Source organism: Acanthopagrus latus, chromosome 1, assembly GCF_904848185.1.
Source record: "Acanthopagrus latus isolate v.2019 chromosome 1, fAcaLat1.1, whole genome shotgun sequence".
NCBI lineage: Eukaryota > Metazoa > Chordata > Actinopteri > Spariformes > Sparidae > Acanthopagrus > Acanthopagrus latus.
In genome coordinates, this window is record NC_051039.1 from 18,927,077 (window position 1) to 18,953,586 (window position 26,510).

A 26,510-nucleotide genomic window follows, 5' to 3' on the forward strand; every position below is an offset into this window, starting at 1 on the left:
GTCTTTTTCTCTCTTTTTTGCAAAGAGCACAAAAGTACTCATCAAACACTTTGCTCCAAGCACATAGTCACTTTATGAGACACTTTTAAGCATCAGCGTTTCACATCAAGTGAAATCAAAGTACACTAATCACAAATGTCCTCAATCTTACAATGTTTCAGTTTCAGTAAGGAGAAAATATTGCAGATCTCAATGTGATGGTGCCACTCTCTCTCACATCTGCAGGTTTTCACAATCGCACAAATACCTGGTGCAACATTTGTGTATCTTAAGGTACTTGTGTAATTATAAGAATGCATTCTCCACATTTTGTTGGTAATTTTAGTGCATTCTAAGGTTTTCTTTAGCTAAAATTATTTCATATTTAGAATAACAACAGAGAGTGCGAATAGTACAACACAGATACATTGAGAATACTACCAAAGAATAAACTCAAAGAATGACGAGGATTTAAACTGTTCCTGCAGTCAGACAAGTACCGTTCTCCTGACAACCGCCAAACCCAGACTCGCGTGATTCATCACTCCAGAGCACGTGTCTCCACTGCTCTAGAGTCCAGTGGCGACGTGCTTTACACCACTGCATCTGACACTTTGCATTGCACTTGCTGATGTATGGCTTGGATGCAGCTGCTCAGCCAAGGAAACCCATTCAATGAAGCTCTCTATGCACTGTTCTTGAGCTAATCTGAAGGCCACATGAAGTTTGGAGGTCTGTAGCGATTGACTCTGTAGAAAGTTGGCGACCTCTGCACACTATGCGCCTCAGCATCAGCTGACCCTGCACCGTCATTTTACATGGAGGACCACTTCATGGCTGAGTTGCTGTTGTCCCAATCACTTCCAGTTTGTTATAATACTACTGACAGTTGACTGTGGAATATTTAGGAGCAAAGAAATTTCATGACTGGGCTTCTTGCAAAATGTGGCATCCTATCACAGGACCACGCTAGAATTCACTGAGCTCCTGAGAGCGACCCATTCTTTCACAAATGTTTGTAGAAACAGTCTGCATGACTAGGTGCTGCTTGCTTTTATACACCTGTGGCCATGGAAGTGATTGGAACACCTGATTTCAATTATTTTGATGGGTAAGTGAATACTTTTGGCAATATAGTGTATGTCGGCTGTAGCAGAAGCTCCCCATGAGATATCACCTCATTCTAAATAGTGGAGGCTCTGAATGTATTATCACTTTTTGGTGAGCATAAAGAAGGCAGCACCGCGTCCTTGATGAATTCTCTGGCTTCAGGGTTGCTGCCTCTGTAAGTAGCTCAAGGTGCCCGGGTGAGTGGAATAGACTGTTTTCCTCTGAGGCTGTTTTCTGTCTTCATTTTAAATTAAACATTCCCCCTCTGTCTCATAGATTCATTTACGTATCCTCAGATGCACACAAGCGCTCATGACTGCAGACTGGTAAAGAGTTTTGCTCCTTCTTTGATTTATTCATGCCCTTCTGCTCAATATGTGGAAAGGGGAATTCAAGTAACAACATAGCAATTTCTTTTTTTGTCTTGTCTCTTCATTCAAGTGTCAAATTCGTCATGAAACCGAACTCACAGCAGATGAACTCAGATAGCTTGTTTTATATTTAAGTGCTTGTATCAAAAATGTTGTTTTTCAGAGCAAACACATTACAGTCTGCCTTCTTGCACAGATGACATTTTGACATGCCATGACTTGACATGTAAATAATTGAAAATCATACAGCAGCTTCAGTTTCAGGTCCTGGTATTGAGTAATTTGGCTCACTTTCATGTCTTGAACAGAAAAGAGAAGCTGTTAATGTTTACACCTGCGCTTTTTCCATTATGAAAAGTCCAAATGTCAACTTTGAAAAAGGCCGGATGAACCTGCAACAGCTACATTTGGAGAAGAGGTGGCAAGAGGGACTTTAATAACTCAAAAAGACGTCGCGACAGAGTTTTTATTTTCAATCTTGATAAAATTCAAATGTAATTCATCTGACCATCTTTTCTGACCTTTGTCGTCTGAGTAAGTTTAGCCAACTGCCTCGCCCCCTACTGCTTACTAAATCTGCTAAGTGGCTTAAATTGACGATAAATATTTCGCGAAAACTGATGAGTTTACTCATTAAAGGGCAAAATATGTAGCTTTACTATTTCTATAGTGTTAGCTAACATTAGCAATGATGCTAATGGCCAGATAGTAACTAATGCTAGCTTTAACTATGTCAGCTGGCAAAGATTAAAGCTGGAACAAGTAGAAATCAAATATTCAGCCAACATTAACTAGCATTCATCATCACATCATCTAATAAGGGTATTGGGGGTATTTAAAGCCTTAATCTTAACTCAGTTACTCCAATGCTTGTGTCTACCTTAGGGCCTGTGTCCACATAGTGTTTCTTTTTTTTCTTCTTTAATGATTGCTGTCTTTATCATTTACAGATATCAGATAATTACCTTCTAATGGTTGGTACCATGTCCTGAATATCCTGTCCAAAATAGTTATGATTCATGACATTATCCAAATAATCATCAAAATGTGTTTAAACATACTGGAATAACATTGTGTTTTGTTAAGAAACTATTATTTTTACTGCATCAAAGATATCATGTAAAAATAGTGTGCACCATATCTCCAAACTGTTTTTTAGATTGGAATTGATATTATCTACACATAACAATTTAACTTTTTTGTCTATTGTAGCCAAAACCACCATGTTGACAGGTTTAGGATACCAGAATGAACCGAAAATCAATAAAGGATTGTACAGTACTGAGCAAGACAGATTTTAGAAGAGTTTCAAAATGTAGTAAGCAAAGGATGACTTAACATTCTATAGCTCTAATAAGATTTGTTGTGTTGAAACTCATAGTCTTTATCTCTCCTCTATGAACTCTCGTGGAATATGTATTGCAATTGCTATCATGTTGTCTTTGTCTGAGACTCCATTCATATTTGTTCCCTTAATAAAACTGTGTAAAAGTGTTAAACCATAAATTCACTGTTCAACTAGTGAGTTACTGGTCCCTGTACAAGATAAAACTTGTTTATTCATGAACTTTAGAGCTGCTGGTAAGAAGACGTTATTATCTTGAAGCTGTAAATGTGAGAGTCATATCAATCATCTCATCTAACTCTAACTCAAATAAAAGCAAATAAGAATATTTCCCAACCCGTCTAACTATTCCTCTAGTGCTCTGTCTAATATCAAAGAGTAACATGATTTGAATTGCTTTGTCTCTTCATCTGCCAAGTCATCTCAGAGGTGTAGAGCCAGAAAAATATTCAATGACCTTGATTATCAGATAGCCTCTTCAGATTTTCACTTCATTTCCTCCGTAATTGAAAACTGATGAGCTTCAAGCTTCTGAGTCGCCATCGTGGCCGCCTAATGTCTTCAGCTACTCCAGCCAATCATGTGTAGGCCTCTTTCACCGTTCCCTGTGGACAGAAACTGTTGTGAACCATCAGGCAAGACGCTCCGAGGAATGGAAGGATTCCTCGGGAATTCCCTGCTGCAGCTGCAAAGGGAGCAGATGGGAGTAGGGTGAGGAAGCTGAGACGCCTCGTTCATCTTCATGAGACCCTCATTCCGTCAGGGCCGCAGCAAGCAGAGGAAGGGGAAACGGAGGAGAGGGAAATGAAGGAGGGAGGGAGCAAAGAGAGATGTGGGTTATCTGTAAATGTTGCAGACTGAGATATCTGTGTCAGCTGATGGAGGGTTGCATCCGTTGTCAGCTTGTAGTGAATCTCCACAGGGATGGGGAGAAAAGGGTGTGTGTGCATGAGAAATAGGTGGGAAAGAGGTGATGGATGAGGAAGGGGAAAAGGTGGGAAGTAGTAAGGGAGGGTGGGATGTATAGCTCTGGATAGATAGAGAAGGAGGAGGGGTTGAGGAGTAAGGGGGGAAAAAAAGCATGGAATTTATCTCAGCTCAACTTCATTTTCAGCACATTTGTAAACAAGGAAAGATACCGTTAATCCCAGAGAGCGAACACCTCTGAAAATATATAAAAGCCTACAAGGAACATGAAAATCTTTTTAAGAAGCAGGATAATAGAGAACGCACTAATGTTTAACATGGTAAGCAAATATACAGAGTAATGCTACAATAGTATAGAGCAATCTTGGAGGCTGTTTCTATGCTGATTTTAAGCAGTTACAATATTTACCATGTTCACCCTTTCAGCTCAAAATGTTAGCATGCTAACATTAATTAGAGTACAAAGTAGCTGAGCTTTACGAACATGATATTAGTTTTGGAAGTATTTGGTCACACCAACTGGAATCAATGAAAATTAAACCTGATGATCGCATACAAGCTTTGGAGATATTATGAATTACAGGTCAACCTGCTGGCATAGAAACAAAAGTCAGGGGATGAATAAGTAGGATTTATCTTCTGATAATGATGAATGTCTGTGCCAGTCCATCCTTTAGCTGCAGAGATATTTCAGTTCAGAGCCAAGGGGTGGACTCAACGACTGGTATTGCTGCTGACATGGATATGGGGATGGCTAGCTGCATTCACTTAAACTACATCCTTTGTTACATGGGCTATTATATGAGTATATGTTAAACTGTCCTGTCAGACACCGTTTGTGTTAGCTGACTGGATGATAGTTGGGCACCACAAGAAACAGAGAAGCTGTACCTTCTAAATCAGAGTGAAGTATTAGAGGAGCATGCACGTCCACAGAGGAATTTAAAGATTGTGCCTGTAGGTCCACCTCGCTGTTCTTCATTTAGATAATGGTGTGTCTGCAGCACTGAGACTTCATAAACTCTACAATGAGCTTGCTATTAGAGCTCCTCTTCACAAGGCTCAGCCAGCCCAGGCACCAGATAGGCTGTTAGCAATATGTAAGCTGAATCATCATGACTGTGGTGTAGTCTGCAAACATGACAATGATGAGAGATTAGAGAACAGGCACAGAGTTTCGTGTCCAAAACATAAAACGCTATTTATATATTCACTACATTTACTATTTATCTACTCCCATCAGCTTACATACATTTTTTACCTTTGCTGTTATAAGTGAAAACTGAAACACAGCTGAAAGGCATGTTGTCTGAATTCACATGAGAACACATCCACCCCAAATCTGTTTTTCGTGTTACTTTATCCTCCAAACACACTGCCTGTATGCAGTACACACTGTATATCTCAGGCAGGTAAATGCATGTGTAATCACTGCTTTAAGGTAGCTGAGGGGCTGTTCAGCATTTGCTAAACATCCTGAGCAGCTAGTCGCCAGCAGGCCAGCGTATGTCTCCAACCAACATTAAACGAGTCGTTTTTCCACGATAATCTATAAGCTTTCATGTAACCGGGTATAAACTGCCAAGGGCTAAAATCCTGTCAAACACCACACATCTGGCCTGACAGCAGCTTCTGTGGAACAAGCCCCCATATTTGTTCCTTTCACACCCAAAACTCCCATATGGGAAACAAAGGATCTAGTAGCTGGCCAAAGGGTAATCCTTGCCTCCCAAACGAGCAGGATTTGGCTTATAAATCTTCAGCCAGCGCTGCTACTACTCTGCCTGGGAAAAGCTTTTTTTTCCCTCCCTGTCAGTCGGCTGCTCTGAGCCCCGGTGACTGCTAAAGGCTCGGGGGCAGTCTAATCAGGAGACCACGGGTGATGGGAGACAAGAGCGTGCTCCGAATAAAACCAGGTTCAAAGCAGCTGCACTCCTGCTGTCACAGTCTGGAGAAAGACAGGAGAGAAGAGGCGGGGAAGAGGACGGAGGGGAAAACAGGGAGGGAGAGACAAAAGGGAATGATAGTCAGAGAGGTTTAGTGAAAAGAAATGAATCTGGAAAAAAACGGAGGGAGGGAGAAAGATTGATAGTGAATATGAGGAGAAGGAGATGGTGTTCCTCAGCTCCACCACCTACTCACCGTCTGTTGAGGAGAGTTTAATTAAATATCAGTGAGGGTGGACAAGTGAGGGAGGGAAGATGAAAGAAACTAAACATCTAAAGGTGGTGCAGCAGGCATTATTCTCATGAGCTTCTTTGACATGACCACGACATGTAGACCTTTAGTGTGGTGTGGCTGGAGTGAACATTAGATGCCTTTTAGTGACACATTTCTGCCTCGACACAACAATGTGTCTCTGACACCAAGACCATGGGAAAAGCTGAACGAGCAGTGGTGAGTTATAGACAAGTTTCTTGGTGCTGATTTGACCGTCTGTGGGTCTGCACTGACAGTGTTGACTTCATGGCTCAGTACCTTTGTGGTGAACACTGGATCACATTCTGCCCTGGAGGCATACACTTTTATCTATACTGTTGTGTTTGTCTCCATCTTGTGGAGGTTCGTGAAAAGATCACAGCCGATCACTGTGCGGCAAATTAATACTGAAAAAGAACAGAGTTTAAAAAGTTGATTAATATAATGACAGCAGTACTGCCCTAAAAAGAAGCAGAACTCAAGAGCTGTTTCAGAACAGATATCAGCACTTAATCGGACAAGTTTCTGCTGGTTGTTCTCTACATTACTGTCTTAAAGAACATATTGTGTTTAAACTCCTATCACTGTAAAGCCCCTCCTGAATACCCAGTCTGCTCTGATTGGTCAGCTCACACAGGCCTGAGCCTGCACCTCTAACAACAACAGAGCAGCTGAGCTAAATCATATTATTACATGCCAAACAAGCTGCAAGAATTATAGGCGGGGCTACTGATGAGCCGTTTCAGGAGCACTGTTTTGTGGGAAAGTGGAGCTTCAGTCAGCACAGACTTTGATTTTTTTTTTTATTTTTAAGATATTTCATATGTAGAAGAACATACTGTATATAAAACACTGAGTCCAAGCTGTGTTTTTCTTCTGGTTCCTCCAGTTGAATATTTGAGCTTTGCTGTGTAGATTGATGTCAGCACACAGTTTGACACAGCAAAGCTGTTTTTCACATTTGTTAATCAAAGTGTACGTCATCTCTGAGCTCACTGAAAATCTGATTTTAAAAGAGCAGGACTACGAGTGTCACTTGTGACGTCACAGATATTTGGGATCGATAATCCTGGTCCAGAATTCAGCGAACACAAGTGTGATGTGGGAACCTGAAGCCTCCAGTGCAGCACACACACTGAGATCGGACTTTTCAGTGAAGTAGCAGTTACATTTAGTTACATTTGAGTACATTTTTAATGAGGGAGAAGGAAAAAAGTGCCATTTTTATGTGGTAGTTATGCTTTTTTTTACCTTTCAAACACACATTAAAGAAGTTGAATGTTTGCCTTAATTCATGTCAGGAGAGGAGCTTTAAATCTCCACCAGGGGGAGAAATCGCCCCGAGGAAGGTGTCTTGAGTTCAGTTTCTGCCAGGCCTGGAAAGCTGAGTCCTGCTCTCTTATGTAACTTTACGATGCTCTGTGAGTTTGGACTGCACAGTTCATTAACACAGAAACCAAATGTCGATGCCAGATTTAGCACGTATCACATTACACATCATAGTATTATTTTATGAGTTCAGAGTGCGCACGATCACAATCTCGCTCGGAGCTTTCCCACACTTTTTCCTCTTTAGAAAAAGAATCACACACACACACACACACACACACACACACACACACACACACACACGTCAACGTTTTCTCCTTTCTGTCACCTCAGACTCACACATATAAATGAGGTTCCCACAACGTTAAACTTTTTCCACCGTTGCAGCGGTGAAACCCGTTTAATCACCCTGTCACCACCACTTGCACTCTTTCTTCCTCCCTTTTCTCTGAGGAAGTGATTTTTCTCCACAAGTTTCAATTTCATGCTCCCATTCGGATAATTACATTGGAATTATGTTATGTAACCTGTATTTCTTTACATCTCTTTATGTATTTTAAAGCATATGACCTTAGTATCATGTAATTTGTTTTGTGTGACCTTAAAAGTGGTGTGGGCTGAAATACCAGCAGTGTGTTTTTGTGTGAAATACCAGACTGCCAGAGCCCCATCAGGGCAGGGTGGACTAGACGAGGCAGCAGCGGGGCACTTTCTCACTCCTCCCCTTGAAAAAACAAACTCTCTTACCATGAAACACCTGTCGCCACCCCCACCCCACTACATATTTCTCCTCCTTCCCTCCACCTTTTCTTCTTCTCACTCTCACCCTCACCTATTTTTATTCACTGTTCTTTCCTCTGGTCGTTTCCTGTTTTCCTACATCAGCCCTTTTTCATTAATCTGTGTCTCTCTCTGTGTTTTTGTGGATCATGTTGCACCTTTCAGGTGACAAAAGAAACAGCACAATATCAGGCCTATCGCCCCTCTGATATCACCTCAGTGCATCTTGTTACTGTTGTTTTCTTCAGGAGAATCAAGGCTGCAGGTAATTACACCACCATAGATGTTACTTTTTTGCCTGTCTCCGTTTGTTATAAGTATGATTTCCACCAAACGTGGATGGAAGATGTGTCTCAGCCCAGACTAAGGTTTTTTTTCTCACTTTCTTTAAATGAAAAATGATTCCCAGCTTGTCAAAAACAGACACTCTGGGATTATAGTACACCATCCCAAACCATCAGTTTTTGGCGAATTGGGAATGAGACTCAAAAATTTACTTTTCTTACAATTAGGACCATGAACATTGAAAGATGTTCAAAAGGCATTTTAGACACTTTCATGAATTTCTCAGGCATAAATGCACGATTTTGATGAAGAAGTCAGGCATATTTAGGTGGCTGCTATCAGTACAATTATAACATACGTCTGTGTCTATCAACAAGTGTAGCTGTATTTCCCATATCTGTGATTTTGTTTGCTGTAGTGTTTTGTATTTTTTTATGTTGTGAATAAATGCTGTTTGTGGTGTAACTTTGTATCTCTTTTTATTAACCTATTACTCTTCAACACCAGGGATCTCATCTGTATTACTCTGCTGTCCTAGTTGTTGACTATTACAGATCTGGTGATCCTTAAAGGAGCAAAAGTTTTCAGAATATGAATGTAAAAAAATTACAGTTTTAAACTTATATGATAGAAATATAATATAATATCTGTGTATTGTGTTGCAGATATATCTACTGGAGTAAACATTCAGTCCAAAGCTCCTGTGCACTAACACACTGCTGCTTCTCTGAGCTCTGGGCCGCTGATGCATGGCTAACTGAGCTAACTAGCTAGCAGCAGCTAAAGCTGGCAAGAATCAGCGATCACTTGGATGATATGTTGCTCTCTATTTAGTTTGATCATGAATTTGAACGGTGGCCAATTCTTACATACTGCACTGGGTTCACCTGATTCACTTAGTTTGAATAGAAAATAAACTTTGATGAGAAGATCCAGAATTGATTCCACTCTCATGTCCCTTCATGACATACAAGACTGTAGCATGCAGGCAGTTAGCTTAGCACAGATTTAAGGCATGAAATGGGGGATATGGTGATATTTTACACTTTGACAGTTTCATTTTACAGCATTTTATTAGATTAAACAAATGAGACGAGTACTAACTAGTGAGCTTTAGAGGTGATTGTAGACACATTTTGTCGCTTTTGGACAGGGCCAGGCTGGTCGTATCTCCTGTTTCCAGTCAGGTAACCAGCTGCTGGCTGTATTGTCATGGCAAACATACTGTACCACATTAAAATGTATAATAAGTTAGATTATTGTCTAACTCACTGCAAGAAAACCAGTAAGTGCATTTCCCTAAATGTCAAACCATTGCTTTAAGTAAAGGAACTGAATACATCTACAAACACTGAAAAGTAATTGTAAGAACCATTCTAGCAAAACTATTGCACACTTCCTGATTAAATTAGGAGGAAATTCGCTGACCTGACTATGACTCAGGCTCTGGTTTGAATCTCTGCTTGGAGAAAAGTTTTCAGAGCTCCCAGGACAGACCGGCCTGTGTGAGACCATTTATAATTGTCTGATACTCCGCTAAACAATGCAGCTAGTGAAGAATTAAACCATGCAGCTTCTCACTGCTTACATACAGTAAATGATTCCCTTGTCTAAAAAGGCCGATTGACTTCATCACACATGACTGGCTTTACATCTCTGCCAGACTTCGGATTCCCTCTCGTTCAGCATCATTGCCGAAACTGAAAACAGCAGCAGTCACAGGACGTTCAGAACTCCCCCCTGTACCATGACCAGCGGGGGATTAAAATAGATGGGTCATGACTTTGTCTCCTTGGTCACACTATTAGAGCTATGACTGACAGCTTCCTGAGGTGTTTTCCGCCTTTAAATTGAGAGTCATGACTCCAGTCCTAAACTTTTAATGTGTTTTTCAGTGACACACTCGTCTGACAGGTGGCTGCTGAACAAAGATGAATGCTGGTTCAACAAAGGAACATCCTGGTTGAACACAGGTCAGTAAAAGCAGGTAAGTAAGTGAAGAGTTATCCTTTAGTTTGTAGGGTTACAGGTGCTTACAGGATTAGTTTGACTGTTATTTATCAATACAAAGACTGAAAAGACAAGTTCATAACTATTCTGTCCATTGAATATGAAGCTGGAGACGCTTAGTTTAGCTTAACATATGCTGGGAACTGAGGGAAACAGCTAGCCTAGCTCTGTCCTAAAGGTACCTTACAGGTGATAAAAAGGTAAGACACCTGTTAGTATCTCCAAAGCTCACTTAGTGCTTGTACTTTCTATGATAATTCGTGTGTGTTGGCAGGTTGATGAAGAAATCCTCTTCAGCAATAACATACATTTTGGGATCATCACTGATCTGAAGGTCGGTTTGCTTTCGTAAAGGAAACATAAGTTTGTCGGGATGGAAATCAGCTCAATGAGTCCCAGAATATGCAAAACTTTCCAGAGGCTGCTGATGATTTAGTTACAGGGGAGGAACAGGAGAGACGAACAGCTGGGGATGTTTACTGTGTCTGTAACTTACACTCATCTGTCTCTCCCTTGTTAGGAGTGAGCATGTTGTAGCAACTGCATTAGAGCAGTGATGACACGTGCCAAATCGCCAAGGGGTGTGCATTTGTACGCTCAAACTGAAGAGCATTGCTTGGCGAGGGAGTGGAAACGCCCAACATTTGTCACATGGCACAATCTAAACGGGGGATGAAGAAGACGGTCTGGTCAGGAAGGTCTTTCGACTTGGAAAATGTGATCATTTTTAGGCTTATTTTTAGAGTCGAGAGGCTCCGAGATGTATTTGTCAGATACACTGTCATACACAGGGCAGTGAAATAAGTTCAAGTCTTCATTGGCTTTGTAGAGTGCAAATCAAGAAAAATACATTAAATACATAATTGAAGTAAGCCACAAGGAAACATCGTTGGGACGGGATGAAATATAATCAGTGTATGATAGTTGCACCAAATATAGATAGGTAGATAGATAGATAGATAGATAGATAGATAGATAGATAGATAGATAGATAGATAGATAGATAGATAGATAGATAGATAGGTTTTTATGGTAACTGTGTTTTTAACTTGTGTTTATTTATTTATTTTCTTTTTTTCTACACACATCTGTGAACACGTCAAAGACAAATTTCCACTGCTTTTTACAGGGGACAATAAAGTTTTTCTGATTCTGATTCTAGATAGATACAACACGGTAGAAGTGAGAAACCATGTGTGATGCCATTTTAGCTCCGAGCCACAACTTTGCACAGCTATTAATGTGGCCAGTAATAGCAGGAGCCTACCGCTGCCTATCAAATTTCTTTCATCAACCGAGGCCTCTGTATTAGGGCAGGTGTGGCTGAAAACCTGTGGTTGAAAAGGAAGACGGCGAGGGAGGAGGAGGGGGAGGAGGCCAACCTTCATGTGAGCTGCCCTTAAAACAATAATCCTGCTTTCACCCTCAACTCAAACCATTCTTTCCAAGTGATCATATCATCATCGGTCCCATGTCAGCACCATGTGGTTAGAAATAATAGTCAGAGGGAGACTGTCCACCTGAAGTCAAGATGAAGCATTCAGAATGGGAAAACAATCAAATGAACTTTTAAAAGCCATGGAAACACATTTTCTCTCAGGTTATGGGGTGTGTTCACTCTCCCTGACAGCTGCTATTATCTTACTATTTGCTTAATACACTCCACTTTAATTCTCTGCATTGGCACCTACCTTGGTCTGGAAAAACAGAGGGAATTCCTCACCCCCTCCTTATTTTATTTTTTCTTTTCCCCCAGAGGTGGAGGTCTTTTTAATGCTGTCTGGCCCCGGCTGAATATATTTACTTAGTGTTAGGAAGGTGGTGGCCACAAAAGCAGGAATGTGCCTAAGTGTGACTTGAAAGCGGCTGTTACATTTTAATTTTAAACCCATAAAATAAATACAGAGCGGCCCAGCCATTTTTATGAATGGCTGCATTCATTCCAAGCCACGCCCACTAATCAGCGAACTCGCTCCGCGGAGAGGCCACGCCCCTCAAATTGCCTGCGCGCTGATTGGTTCGGGGGGCGGGGTTTCCCAGAGGCTCACCAGCGGGTATAAAGCAGAGTTTGGACGCTTTCCTCGGTAGAATAACAAGCAATGCGCTTCAGACGACACAGAAACTCAGTGTGAAACAGCTTCAGACTAACAATCTACCAGCAGATTGAATCTTAAGGATATTATTTTATCTTCACTGGTATTTTTTCTTCAATTTATCACATGGCGTTTCTGATCTACCTGACGCTCCTGACAACAGCCGTCATCACACAGGTAAACTGTTTCTCCTCTCTGAGCCAAAGGGAAAAAAAAAAAAGTCTGCGCACAGCAATTAAAGATTTAGATTAGTGCAATGTATTATCTGTCATGGATAATGTAGTCAAAATGTGATTAAACTTTGACCTCCAGGCAGGGGCACGAACGGCACAAACATCCCCCTGGTGTAAACAAACCTCAGAATGTATTTTTAGAAAAGCTCTCAGACGTGTTTCATCTTCAAAGACTCGGTGCTCATTAACCAAACATCAGCTTAACTGCGATTATGACTTTATGGCTGTCAGCCTTATAAAGTGGATTCCATACAAAGTTTGGCAAATAAAGTTTAGTTGAGGTTATTATCACTTTATTGCCGCTCATAAAATGATAATGAATATTGTTCCTCTGAAGTTGGCTGACCCTGCTGGTAATCAGCATGTCTGCTCATGTCCTCCTTTTTTGAAGCACAGTGACAAGTTAATTCCTACGAACAGTAACAAGTTGGCTCTGGTGCTGGGAGATGACTCAAATCACGAGCCAGCAGGAGGCTGTGTATAAACTCTGCACTGTCTAGACACCCAAGGCTGACTGGCCAGCAGTGACTTGACTTGCAGTAGAGACAGGCGTGTAGAAATCAGCCACAGTGTGTGTGTGTGGATAATACAGAACCAAGGATGAGTGTACCACATCTCTTCCTCACTGTGGAAGAAAAGCTGGAACTAGTGCACTGAACACCCCTGGTGATGACTTCTGCACCCTGGTTGCCAGAAAAAAAAAAAAGATTTTCCAATCAAGTTGGAATCAAGAGTAGCACAGACTTGAACTCATTTGTCTTGTCTGACCATATGATCTCTCCCTCTCTGTTGCCCTGCAGGTGACTGCTAGCTGCCCAGCGGTGTGTGAGTGCCCCGGCGAGCCTCGGCTGTGTCCTCCAGGAGTGAGCGCCGTGCCAGATGGATGTGGCTGCTGCAAGGTGTGCGCCGCGCAGCTTAACCAGGACTGCAGCCCCGTGAGGCCTTGCGACCACCACAAAGGGCTGGAGTGTAATTACGGCAATGACGTGACCATGGCCTGGGGCATCTGTCGAGGTGAGAGGGAAGGGAGCAGTGTTACTGGGAGAGGAGGAATTCCACATAGAAAATAGCTGCTTTCTAGCACAGCTACTTGCACCACTCCCATGTTCATGTCCACCTATCCCATACATATTTCTGTAGGCTATTTGTTAAATGAGTTTTGGGTATGTGCTGTAAAAGGTGCAACAATGTACAATGAAGTCCCAGAAATGGGTGTTAATTGACCCTCCTCTCCACAAAGCCCTTACAAGACAGGATGTATTTTAATGAGCAGTCGATGTTTTATGGCAGCAGCAGGGGGTTTCAGAGATAAAAATACACTGTCCATCTGCACCATGCCAGTGCTGCCCCACTAACTATGAATAGCTGGTTCTTCCGCGCTTTGGAGACAAGGAGTCTGACGCTTCCTGTCTCCTCGTTTCCACTGACCTTTTCGTTCTCAGCAGTAACCTGTGTGGTTTTGTAAACTGGTGCGATGTGAAGTCATTGTGTGTGTTTTGGCAAAGCCAGGAGAAGATTTGCTCAGCACGGGATCGTTTCAGCTGTCGGAATGGTGATTGGTGAATTCCTGGGAACATACCGGCTGTAAACGGAAGCATCATCATTGGTCCCTGTAGACTTTAAAGCATGTTCTGTAGAGTGATGCATCTCTGGGATGGTGCCAGGAATATACCCCAGTTGCCCTGAGGTTTACACGTAACAACAACCAGTGTGTGTGCCTCATTTAAGTGGCATTACAGCTGAGTGAAATGTGTCTTTCCAGCAAAATCAGAGGGACGCACATGCGAGTACAATGGCAGGATCTACCAAAATGGCGAGAGCTTCCGCGCCGGCTGCAAACACCAGTGTTCCTGCATCGACGGCGCTGTCGGCTGCGCTCCTCTATGTAGCAACAAGCTGCCCCCAGCCTCACCATCCTGCCCCTACCCACGACTGGTCAGGATACCAGGGCAGTGCTGCTTCAGCGTCGACTGCCATAAGGGCACCTGGCGGCTCCCACATAAGCATCAGGTTGGTTGTTTTTTTGTTTAAAGCATTTTTATGGCCTTTTATGGTTTTATTTGATAGTTCAGCTGAAGAGGTGACAGGAAACAGGATGAGAGAGTTGGGGAGTGACAGGCAACAAAGGGATCTGGGCCAGGAGTCAAACCCGGGTCTGCTGCAGCGAGGACAAAGCCTCTGTACATAGGGCACCTGCTCTACCAACAAAGCTTAATTTTGATGAAGAATAGCGTCAAATTATCACAGGGAATAAAGATAAAATCCAGAGTATTTGTCATTGTTGCTTTGAATTTGATTGATCATTGATTAATCAACAAGCAAAGCAGCTGCTGATCATTTTTCTGCTGATCAGCTAATCAGCTGATCCGCAGTTTATTTCAGCTCTTCCTTACAGTATGATTTTAGATTAAGTGCATATGCCACTCAGTTCCCTGCAGAGTGCATGGACACGGAAGGGTCGACACCAACATGTTTTCTTTATTTATCTCTGAGAAACAAATGAAAGTCAGTGAAGTCTCCTCTCTTGTTAATAGAGTGAGAGCCGTCTGTGATCAAAAGGTCATGAAAGTTGGGTGAAAATGAGATCTGAGACTAGATACTGTTCACCAAGTGCTGTGATAACACGAAAGATTCACAGGTTCGTCGGTAGAAAGATTTGAAGTGTCTCTCCTCTGACTGATTGCCCTGGAGTAAGCCTTTGATAGTCAGGGCGCCGTGGTATGAGTAACACTGTGGAAAAAACAAACAACGGATAGACACGACTGCGGCACAGATGAATCCCCAGCAAACACCACTGTCTCACCTAATCATTTCTCTTATCACAGGTGCCTCCAGCACAACAACACCTGCCCACACCTCAGCATCATCCTGCCCCTGACGACGAGCTCGCCAACGAGCTCGCCGAAGTCAAGTCCAGCGGCTGGGAGAATGAACACGGCTTCAAGCACCTGCCTGGTAAGGGACAGAGAGACGGAGGGATATTTAGTATTTATTACCATTGCGTGACTCACATTGTAGTTTTGTTACTTGTTTTATATGCAGGGATGCATCGCACTGTGCTGTGCATTTTCACATCCTCTTTGAACCCCCTCATACACAAATGTTGTTGTTTATGACCATTTATACTAGGATTTTGCAATATAAGTAATATGAAAGCAATCATGAGGAGTGATTGAAATACTATTGAATAGAAACCGACAATGCCATCATGCGCAAAATCCTGTTTTATAGAGTAATCTAGTAGCTCTCTGAGATATAAGCTAAATAGTCTATTTATGACTACAGGTTGTGACCAGTTCAACACAAGTGTGATTTTACATTCTCAGATCGCTGCATTAAATTATGAAACCTTTCACAAGAAAACAAGACTAAAAGGGCAATTCACTCGGAAGTTACTGAGATATTTCAATCTGGAAGATCTAACTGGTACACCAACCAACCAACCAACCGACCAATGGACCAACACTGGTATCTTTTAAGACACACAGCTAGCATGGATGCAAAAAAAACTCAAGAGCAGAACCTTAAAAAAAACACATGATATTGTTGTGCTCTATCTTGCTAATCCTCCTGCGATCGCTCAGATATGAAAGTGTTCCCTTGATGGGATGCCGAGTTGCCACCAGGCTGGAAACCATTGACCTAACTGATGTCTTTTTTTTTCTCGTTCCCCTTGCCTTCCCCCCTTCTTCATGTGTCTGACGCTCCTCAGAGTGGAACCACTTGAAAGAGAAGAAGTGTCCGGTCCAGACCACTGAGTGGTCCCAGTGCTCCCGCAGCTGTGGGATGGGCGTGTCTTCTCGTATCACCAACAAGAATCCCCAGTGCAAGCTGGAGAGAGAGACGAGAATCTGCACCGTGCGGCCGTGCCAGGGCCTAACTGCCCCCACCAAGGTGAAGTAGGCTAAAGGAGACATAGACTGGCATGGAGCATAGGTCACATACCCATGACTTCTTATCAAAACAATTTATCTCTCACACAGTGAAATCTGAATGGCCCATGATAACACTTATCAATAAGCCACCTCTTATCTGTCCATGTCTGACTACGCATGGAAAAACATTACCGGCACATTTTTCTGCTTCCTTGTTTGAATCTTTAGACGTCAATTCTGTGACGCAAAGAATGAAAAAATTAGATGTTCTGGCCCTGAGTAAATATGCTCTTATGCGCTAAAGCCATCTTTATCCCGAGCTTAAGAACAGAGATTATCTTAGCGGTACTTTTGGGAAGCTCTACATCCAGTGGGAACTGGGCAGTGCTGATTTACTCAGCGGTGTTTTGGTGGCAGGCAGGCGCCTTTTTAAATATAGTCCCCCACCCCCGGCATTCCTGCCAAGCAACTGTCCATAGCTAGGCCCTGTCTGTGTACTCAGAGTCCAGGGAAGTGGTGTGTCTATATTAATCCTCCACGTTGGACACACACTGAGATCTTTTCTCTAGTCTGCTGAGTTAAAATCTCTGGTGCCAGGAAAGATCACAGGTGTCTGTGAGTTTAACAGAAGAGGACAAGTGTTAAATAAATGGTTGATTTTAGAATGAGTCACTTAAACCTCAAAATAATCCCAATCCCTGTTTTGTCATAACACGTTGGAGTGTGGCCCTCTTTATCTGAAGCTAATGAGTCTGAGTGCAGAGCAGCTTAAGTGTACTGTTATGTAAAAGGACAGGGCAGGTAGAAGTCAACCTTCATTAGAGTTTATAAAAACTTGTTTAGGAGAATTTTTTCTATTAAAGGTAATTAGGAAGAAAAGGCTGTGACATCCATATTTTTCCCTCCACAGAAAGGGAAGAAGTGCACCCCAGCCCAGAAAGCCCCAGAGCCCACTCGCCTGTCCTATGGGGAATGTGTGAGCGTCCGCCTCTACCGGCCCAACTACTGCGGCGCGTGCACGGACGGACGGTGCTGCTCGCCACGGCGCACACGCACCGTCCCCGTGACCTTCGTCTGCCCGGACGGCGAGCGTTTCCAGAGGTCGGCCATGTTCATCCAGTCATGTAAATGCAGCGACGACTGCGGCCACCTGAATGAAGTGGCCCTCCCGCCACAACACTGGATGTATGGAGATACACACAAGTTCATAGACTAGTACTGAGGAGTTTGTTTGTTTTTTTTCCCATTTGAGTGCAACGACTTTCTTGATGAAGGAAGATGCTTCGAGACAAGGGGCCTTTCTTCTCGTCTGGCTCTGAGTGAGAGAAGACCACAGGCACCCATGAAGGGCCGCCTCGGTTCACAGCCACAAAGGCAACTCTTATTCTAATACTATTGTGTCGCCGGAGTGGATTGTACACTCGCCTGCTCCTGTTCAGACGTGGGACCTAAATTAGAGCCCTGAAGCACCCATGCACTTCCTCCACTCTGGACTGATTGCTGGTTTAGGTGTTGAGGATATTTTCTTTTTTCTTTTTTGAGAACCTCAGATCATCCTGAGAGGAGAACGAGCAACAAAGCACTTTGATTAGCACTGAAACCTTTAACTATGACAGCAGTGCATAAGGATCACCCTCACCTGTGGCAACAGCCAGACATACTGTGATTGTGGACGACTCCATATCCCACAATGCACTGTTACTCAGTAACAGGCAAAAGAGTAACTTTTACAGCTTTATGAGTATGAGCAGACATATTAGGCATGCTGACATGACAACCCATCTAAGAGTAAACTAATACACAGCAATGAATGACACTGAATGACTGTCTTGTGATAAGGAACGCAATCTTGAACCAACAGGCGTTCAGCGAGGACTGGACCAATGCCAACTGATTTCTTGTTTGTGCGTTAAATGCAGTGTAGAGAAATGTCTCACACAAACCTGTTATTTTGGATCACACTGTACGCTGTACATATATTTTCTTTATTTGGATCCAAGTTTGCATTTCGTCACATTTGTACACATTCTCTGGATGAAGATGCGAAAGCGAGGCGGTCACGTTTTTTTAGTTGCTTCACCCATGTGATAAAACTGGCAGCTGAGCTCCAGTTTCATGTGAGGTTTTATTTTAAGTCAACCTGTACCGTTTCTAACTTGGCAGCCAATTCAAAGTGGCTGCTTGGGAAAACAGTGGCTATGTTGTCATACTATGCAGATAGCACCCTCTGCTTGTGAGGTTTATTAACTGCAACACAAAGACTGTATTTACCGCTGTACTGTTACTTCATGTTTAGTACAACATCCAACACACTAAATCTTTTAAACTAGGTCAAATTAAATCAAAACAACACCATTACATAAGGTATAAAAACTTTATTTCTTCAACCAAAAACAATATATCCATGGGTTTAACAAGGAAAACACTAAAGCACTCTGCAAAAACAGGATAAAATTTAAAAAAAAAACGTTTAATCATTATGAATTTGCCAACATTTATGGTGGGAGGGAGGGAGGGACTTTAAAATAAAAGTTGAGGGGTTTTTTCTCCACCAAAACACAGCAACACCGAGGGTTGTACACTTCTTCACTGGAAAGACTCATCTGGACTGTTCAACTGTGAAGAGAAAAGTCAAAGTTTTTCAGATTTAGGATTACTGGATGTAAAGGAAAAAAGTAAAAAAGGACTTAGATGTCAAAAATCAGTGCGATTACATAGTAATAATTTGCTGTATGTGTCATTCCATGTGTTTACAACCTGGATTTTTTACTCTATTAATGTGGTTCGTCATTGTGTTGGTTGACACAATATCCTGATGTCTGATAATGATTTTGACTTTTTTTTTTTAAGGGCTGAACCATACGGTCAAAAAGTCATATTGTGATGATTCGTGATTAGTGGGAATGATCATTTCTGCATTACAATTTTCTTTTTTGCTACAAATCATGATGTGACATTTGTTGAAGTCTGTACCAAATAAACATGATTTTTTTGCATTGGGAAAACAAGACTGTTGCACTACAGTGCTTCCTTCTACTGTAATGCCTTTGGTCACATTTTACATTTCTCAAAAAAATTGCAGCCTCCTGTTTAAAACCCAGGATATCAGTCTGCATGTACAAAATGTGGCTGCTGAACGTGAGCACCATCACATGTAATGCAACTTGTGAGGAATGACAGAACTTACTGTAGGAGGAGATATCGATCTCCTCTGGTAGCTCTGCTACGTTGACCTCGAACCGGTCTTGGACATCATTCAGGGTTTTAGCGTCAGTCTCGTCAGACACAAAAGTGATGGCCAGGCCTTTGGTACCAAACCTGCCGGCACGGGCCACCTGAGGTACAGACAAAGAAGCTGGGCTTAAAAACAGGCTCTGCTCAAAGCACCAAATCTATAATCAAGAATGGGGGCTTGAAATCAAGGACAACGGTTTAATCTCATTGATTACTTCTGACTGTACTATGGATTTCTACTAACATTTTCAATTACAATTCCCTGATTATAAAACATTGACTAAACACAACATCCACAGTAAAAATTACCCGAGCCTTTTTACTGGCATCACATGTCAACAGCTATTTTGGCCATTTTTATTAGCTACATCCCTTTGTTTGGCAAATTAATTCATACAGATATCTGATATCGATGACATAAAATGATCAAAGCTGGACTGACTCTGTGAAGGTATGTGTCGGAATCCTCTGGCATGTCGTAGTTGAAGACGATGTTGACTCGCTCAATGTCCATGCCCCGGCCAAACAGGTTGGTGGCAACCAGGATCCGCCGCTGGAAGTCTTTAAACTGCTGGTAACGGGATAACCTGAGGTGTGGGTGGTAACAACAGGACAGGGAATAAGTGAATTTTGATTCTGAAGTACCGAGAGTGACCGAGATTAAGCACATTAACTGCCAATCAAACAGTGTCATTACTCTTGTCGGGCATTACAATACTTTACTCTTTTCCGCAGTTTTTCATGCTCAAAGACATTACAGCTGCTGTTAAATCCTACATCAAAAGAGAAATATACCAGTAGCACCTACCGCTCCTCCTGTGCCATGCCTCTGTGGATGGCAATAGCCGGGAAATTCTGCTCCACCAGCAGCTGAGAAAGAGCCACGCAGCGATGCACTGACTTGACAAAAATCACCACCTGAGGGAAACAAAAGTAAAGGTTGCATATTCTTGCTCGGATAGGCAAAGACATTACTGAGATACAAACAGGCGGAAAATCAACAAAAATATCTCCCTCTAGATGAGACAAAATTACAACTCTTAAATTAGCAACACATAGATATAATTCCATATATTAATCCCTATCAAAGCTTTAAAGTATTCAAATACGTCCATAGCTGATTAAGTATGATGTAAATATTCCTAGCATTACCTGGTTGAACTCGAGCACATCAAGCAAGTCGAAGAGCTTTCGGTTCTTCTCACTGTCCTTCAACTTGCAGTAATACTGCTGTAAGCCGTGGAGAGTCAGCTTTGTCTCGTCATCGACAAACACTTCCATGGGCTGCACAGAAAGAAGAGTCAAATATTAGTCTCAATAACACCAACACACGTGTGCACGCACACACACACACAGTTGTGCACACTTGTGTACACCACATCAGAAATGTGAGCATGAATCCAGACACCCTGAACTCACACAAGCAATACGCTCACTGAACATGTTCTCCTTGACTGGAGCAAAGCCAGGAGGACTGACTGCCCTGACCAAGCCAAATCTGCCAAGGAGGATCACTTTACCCCTCTGACATGGCCACTTATGACACTGACAGCCACAAGTGGGCAAAGCTACGAGGGATGACACAACCAACACTGAACGACGCTGAAACATCAAAATATACAAATTACAAGCGTGTTTTTTTTGCTACAAGTGTCACGACCCCAGGCATCTGCAGCCATTTCTTACCCTTTATTTAGAGAGTGGGAGCCAGCAAGTTTAAACATGTCTTTAATCGATCAATGAAGCTAATAATATTCATGTTGTAAAAAGACTAAAAAGCCATTCATTCCAACTGAAAATAGATTTGGCCATATCATAGTGATGTATCAATTTTCATTAGCATAAAGATTGCTTTAACTGTAAAGAGGATAGAATTCACATTGTAAAAGACAGTCAGCTCGCAGCTCCTTTCATCTCTGCCAATCAAACTGGATAAAATGCTGCCAAATGAAGGTTTACACATCAGCAAATCCTGATAACTCACATCCTGCATGAACTTGCGGCACACTGGGCGGATCTCCTTGCTTAGCGTTGCACTGAACATCATAACCTGCTTCTCATGGGGTGTCAGCCTGAAAATTTCCTGGACGTCACGCCTCATGTCTGTGAGAAAAAGAAAACACATTGTCCTATAAAGATCGACTGGATTTTTTCTTATATTTTGAGACAATGGTTAGAAGTTTTCTTATTTTTTGAAGGTTTAATCAAAAGACAGAGTATTTTTCTAGTTAATTTTTGAATTAATACATTTGCTGATTACACCTCTTTAACTTGAATTCAGCTATGTCAGCTTTTTAGGGAAATTGATATAGAAAAAAAGAGTAAAAGATATGAGGAATAAAAGATAATGACTGTGATAAAGTGCAGTACCTGGGTCAACAGGAAGGCTCCAGTCTAATAGGCTGACCAAAGTCTGAACCAAAGCTATTCATTTCTAACCACTTGAATATTAAAAATATTTCCTGTCACTCACCCAGCTGCTCCAACATCTTGTCACACTCGTCAAGCACAAAGTGTTTAATGTTCTTCAAGTTGAGGCTCTTGTGGGCGATTAGGGCCAGGGTACGTCCCGGAGTTCCGACGACAATGTGAGGGCAATTCTTCTTCAGGACCTCCTCGTCCTTCTTAATAGCCATGCCACCGAAGAACACAGAGACCTTGACAGTGGGCATGTACTTGGAGAAGCGCTCGTACTCTTTGCTGATCTGGAAGGCCAACTCTCGTGTGTGGCACATTACAAGGACAGACACCTGGTATACAGGGAAACAAAAGATACTGATCTTATTAACTGCTATGGAGTGTATTATGTGCCTTTGTAATGCCAGCTAACCTATTTTACTACTGCCCGATTTCAGGACCTAGTAGGCCTTTAAGTAATAACTCAGAAACAGTTCCCAAAAATCATTTAAACTTAAAAAGCCCAAATCAAATGACACTTAAAATGGAGTTCCCAGGACACCATGTTGGCCATGAACCAAAACATCTCCAATGTGAACCTTTGTTGCATGTTATATCTCTCTCTTCACATCAGTACCATCAATCTACTGTTGGGGAAGAAGAGGGAGGGAGGATGGGAGGATGGATGGATAGAATTAAAAAGAAGGGAAAATGTCAGACATAAATTCCCAAAAGCCAAAACTGAAGCTGTGTTTCGTTGTGATCACAGTTCTGACATGACTGACTATTCATAAAATAATATTATACCAAAGTCCATACTGCAAGCCAATGTACATGCCTTTGTTAATGTAAGACACGTGTATCAGACGTGTTTTCCACTTAATTAAGTAGACACAGAACTTTGTTCTATTCTTCTTGAATGAAGCAGCTGTTGCAGTTGAACCAGGCAGACAGGCCAGTCCTGTATCCAGGACTCACCTTTATAAATTGTGTGTCTTCTAGTCATACTCTCTCTGAAGTATTTGTACTCATTGGGAGTGTCACGATTCTCCAAATTCTTGAGACGATTCAATTCTTGATTTTTTTTGTTTCTTCTTTTGGGACAGATGGCCAAGCCATTTTTAAATTTGTCTAGTGTAGTCTAGGATCATTAGTTATATGCCATGATAATGCTCTGGGTTTTTAAATTATTTTTCATCTTTGCATACCTGCTGGAGGTGAAAATGGAGGCGTGGACAAATCTTTGATTTCACTTTTGGTTTCGAAGGTCGAGATTGTGGTGTCATTTCAATTGATAGCCAACTTACAATTGAGGTCGTAACGCCTCTGGTACTCAATAAAAACGTGCAACATATAAGTAAACATCAAGTTTATTTTCCCAAATACCAACTATTTGTAGGGACATTGCATATGCATCTGAAAACTAAGCATAAAATTGACATCTACCAACAACCACACAAAGTAATCCAGCGGAGTTAAGATCGTCATCACCCCATCAGCATATTGAATTTCTGAGACAGTTGTAAACATTACTACTCTTTAGCATGAAAGACTGGCAAACATAACTAAAGGCAAACTCACCTGACCATCCACAGGTTCTATCTGCTGCAGGGTGGCCAGTACAAACACTGCCGTCTTTCCCATACCAGACTTGGCCTGACACAAGATGTCCATGCCCAGGATAGCTTGGGGAATGCACTCATGTTGAACTGAAAATTAAACAAGCAGCAATTGTTAGTGAGGGGGGAATTTTAAGGTCATTTACATTAATTCATAAAATCAGAATACGATAACAGTCACAAAAAAGTAGGAGTTAATGTGGAGGTGTAGGAAAAACCACAACTGCTAGTCACCTTCTGAGGGATGCTCAAAACCACAGTCGACAATGGCACGAAGCAGCTCTGGTTTGAGAAGAAAGTCCCTGAAGCCCGAGCTGTGGATGGATACATAGGACCCCTTAACCTCCTTCTTGCTTGCGGGGGTCCCACTCTCAGGGGCTCCCTGGGGCTCCTCATCTTCCTCATAGTCCAGAAGTTCATTATCAACGTCAGTCTCTGCCATCTGTAGGAACACAACGTAAATCTTTGTCTCAAAACTGTTCTCAACCACAGATTGTGACAGATTGTGTTACAGTCCCTTTTAACGTCTAAGCGCATGTCTGAGGTGAAGGCCAAGTAATCTTTCAACTTGAGTAGTAAGTGGATATCAGAATATCTGTTACTGCCATTTTAAGGGTATTAACTTGTGTCCATATAAAAAACAAGCAAATGTATAAATTTGTTGTGTGTTATAAATTCGCTGCTTACAAAAAGGTTTTTTTTTTAAAAAAACACGCTGATAAAACCCTTACACGAAGATGAACTGAAACCCAACAGTTGATTCGAACATTAGCAAAGTTAGCAGCCGTTGAAGGCTCTTTTGACTAACGTTAGCAGGCCGCAGTCGCAGTTCATATTAACACGAATTTATTGATGGGGACAAGATGCTAACAACGCCCTGTGTGTACAGACTTAAACTACCAACATGGTAAATGGCACCCGTCTGACTATTACAACTATTCCGACCCAAAAGGATCCCACACGAGACGGCGCGTCCATAAACAATGGACTCCCCGTCCTTCTCCTTCATTCAAACCGGCTAGTTAGCAAGCTAGCAGCTAACAGTTGAACGGGAATCACGAATAACTTTTAACAAACATTACAGCTTCGGGACTAATTTCTCTAACATCACATCGTTAATTAAATGATATTGTGTAGTGGTCGAGCCTTCTGAAAAACAAAAATACCCACAATAACTAATTAGACTGCTAAAGATAATTGGCCAAGCGAACTCCAAACGAAGCTAATATGAAAGCGGCTAGCATGTTCTGCTATAAATGCAACTTCTCAACGGCCCAACGGTTAGATAACCGCTGCAGAATGCTCAAAACATGTCGCCATTATAACAACTACAGACATTTTTTTTTTTTAAATTCGCACGTTTGGCGAGAAAAATACGCAGTTGCTGCAATATTACCTTGCTGCGATGTTTTGTGTCCCGTCGATGTCAATGTGCGTGATTCTGGCGAGTTTGCGAGCGAACTTCTTCTTCTGTCTGTTTGACGTGCTTGGTGACGCACTACCGCCCTCTGCTGGAGTTAATCGACTCCTACAGTGTCCGGGTTGATAAACATCAGGTCATGCGGGTCAGTCCTTAGAGCTGGGATTAAGTTATTTAGACTCACACACACAAACTGTATTCATAATTTAATACATTGTCTTAAACTAATAAGAGGAATTCTGGTATTTTTGGTCGTTCCGCCACTTTAAGGTTAACTATGGGTCTGAGAAGTGCACAATTTAGTAATGTGTTATATGTTTACATAAATTGAAATAACTGAAATATTTTTTTCTACACTGTTCACAGTAACCGAATGTTTCCTGCTGTTTGCATGGTATGATACAGACAATATTCTCTTAGTAGGTATGCTTTTCATAGTACGCACACAGCATTGACCTGCAGTTTACACTTTGGCCACTTGAAGGCAATAAAGTAAAGACATCTGGCCAGTTGAGAGCACACTCATCCACAGTGTGCTCTCAGATTTGTCAAACAGCATGATTGCTGAGAATATCCCTCAAGGTCCCCTTTTTCTCTTTTTCTTTTTAAAGCAACAGAATAGGGATCTGATCACAACTGGATAAACAAATGCCTGCTTCCAGGTGACTGTCTGTCCGTGTGTGTCTACCCTTGAAGAACACAGGATCAAATCTCCATCTACAAAAATAAGAGGAGATCTGTTACAGTGATCACAATACTGTTTATGTATCTCAGAGGATAAGGAAGAAAACGTGTGATTTATGTGAGAGTGAATCTATATTGTCATTTGAACAACTTATAAACAAAATCCCCAGATATAATTTCTGTAGCCTCTAAAATTGAGATTTCAGAAACCACAAAATCTGTTTTCTGTATCAACATCATCATGCGTAGAGCAGTCACTGCATCAGTATCCAACTAAAAACTCCACAACTTGTTTCCATGATGTCTTAAGCCAGACTGGTGCATTGAATGTGCCACATGTTGCACAGACGTGGCAAAAAGAAACTTGGTATAAACATTGAGGAGGATAAATGGGATGTGATATGGAACCGTACAAGGAAGTTATATGTGTGTAACTGGTCTGGACTGTTACAGTTTATAGTCTCCAAGTAAAAGGCTTAAAATGAATCCCCAGATGTAACCTTTGCTGACAGAGTATCATTTATTAAGCTTTAGGGATACATACAAATAATCCACCTCCCAAAATGGCACACAAGCCTGCACAAATATTATTATCTGACATTTCTCTAGCAATCAATGAA

The 26,510-nt window shown here is 41.9% G+C and overlaps 3 protein-coding genes across 5 annotated transcripts in view; 1 reads left to right on the forward strand and 2 right to left on the reverse strand.

Annotated features, from left to right (window-relative positions):
• The window catches only part of LOC119026695, a 1,024,654-nt gene that overhangs the window by 739,540 nt on the left and 258,604 nt on the right, over positions 1 to 26,510 (reverse strand). The window lies entirely within an intron of this gene.
• Positions 12,429 to 19,030, forward strand: LOC119026787 (CCN family member 1-like). Its single transcript, XM_037111318.1, has 6 exons — positions 12,429 to 12,605; positions 13,462 to 13,675; positions 14,424 to 14,671; positions 15,487 to 15,616; positions 16,374 to 16,555; positions 17,447 to 19,030. The coding sequence occupies exons 1-6, from the start codon at positions 12,555 to 12,557 to the stop codon at positions 17,750 to 17,752; spliced, it is 1,131 nt and encodes a 376-aa protein (XP_036967213.1). The 5' UTR covers positions 12,429 to 12,554; the 3' UTR covers positions 17,753 to 19,030.
• Positions 18,897 to 25,340, reverse strand: LOC119026750 (ATP-dependent RNA helicase DDX39A). 2 transcript variants are annotated; one of them, XM_037111291.1, is made up of 10 exons: positions 25,183 to 25,340; positions 24,021 to 24,228; positions 23,749 to 23,876; positions 22,244 to 22,520; positions 21,755 to 21,873; positions 20,923 to 21,054; positions 20,579 to 20,688; positions 20,213 to 20,357; positions 19,724 to 19,871; positions 18,897 to 19,152 (listed from the first exon to the last, which is right to left on the reverse strand). In XM_037111291.1, the coding sequence occupies exons 2-10, from the start codon at positions 24,226 to 24,228 to the stop codon at positions 19,136 to 19,138; spliced, it is 1,284 nt and encodes a 427-aa protein (XP_036967186.1). In that variant the 5' UTR covers positions 25,183 to 25,340; the 3' UTR covers positions 18,897 to 19,135. The 2 variants fall into 2 exon arrangements, with proteins under 2 accessions (XP_036967186.1, XP_036967191.1); XM_037111296.1 differs by lacking the exon at positions 25,183 to 25,340 and adding an exon at positions 24,957 to 25,071.

Bases quoted from the DNA above. Each gene is read 5' to 3' on its own strand.
- LOC119026750 (XM_037111291.1), bottom strand. From the start codon at position 24,228: ATGGCAGAGACTGACGTTGATAATGAACTTCTGGACTATGAGGAAGAT. The intron at 21,874-22,243 runs GTGAGTGACAGG...TTTTTCTCACAG, and splicing joins CAAGATGTTGGAGCAGCTGG to ACATGAGGCGTGACGTCCAG. The intron at 21,055-21,754 runs GTGAGTTATCAG...CTTTCTGTGCAG, and splicing joins GCCGCAAGTTCATGCAGGAT to CCCATGGAAGTGTTTGTCGA.
- LOC119026787 (XM_037111318.1), top strand. From the start codon at position 12,555: ATGGCGTTTCTGATCTACCTGACGCTCCTGACAACAGCCGTCATCACA. The intron at 14,672-15,486 runs GTTGGTTGTTTT...CTCTTATCACAG, and splicing joins GGCTCCCACATAAGCATCAG to GTGCCTCCAGCACAACAACA. The intron at 15,617-16,373 runs GTAAGGGACAGA...GACGCTCCTCAG, and splicing joins CGGCTTCAAGCACCTGCCTG to AGTGGAACCACTTGAAAGAG.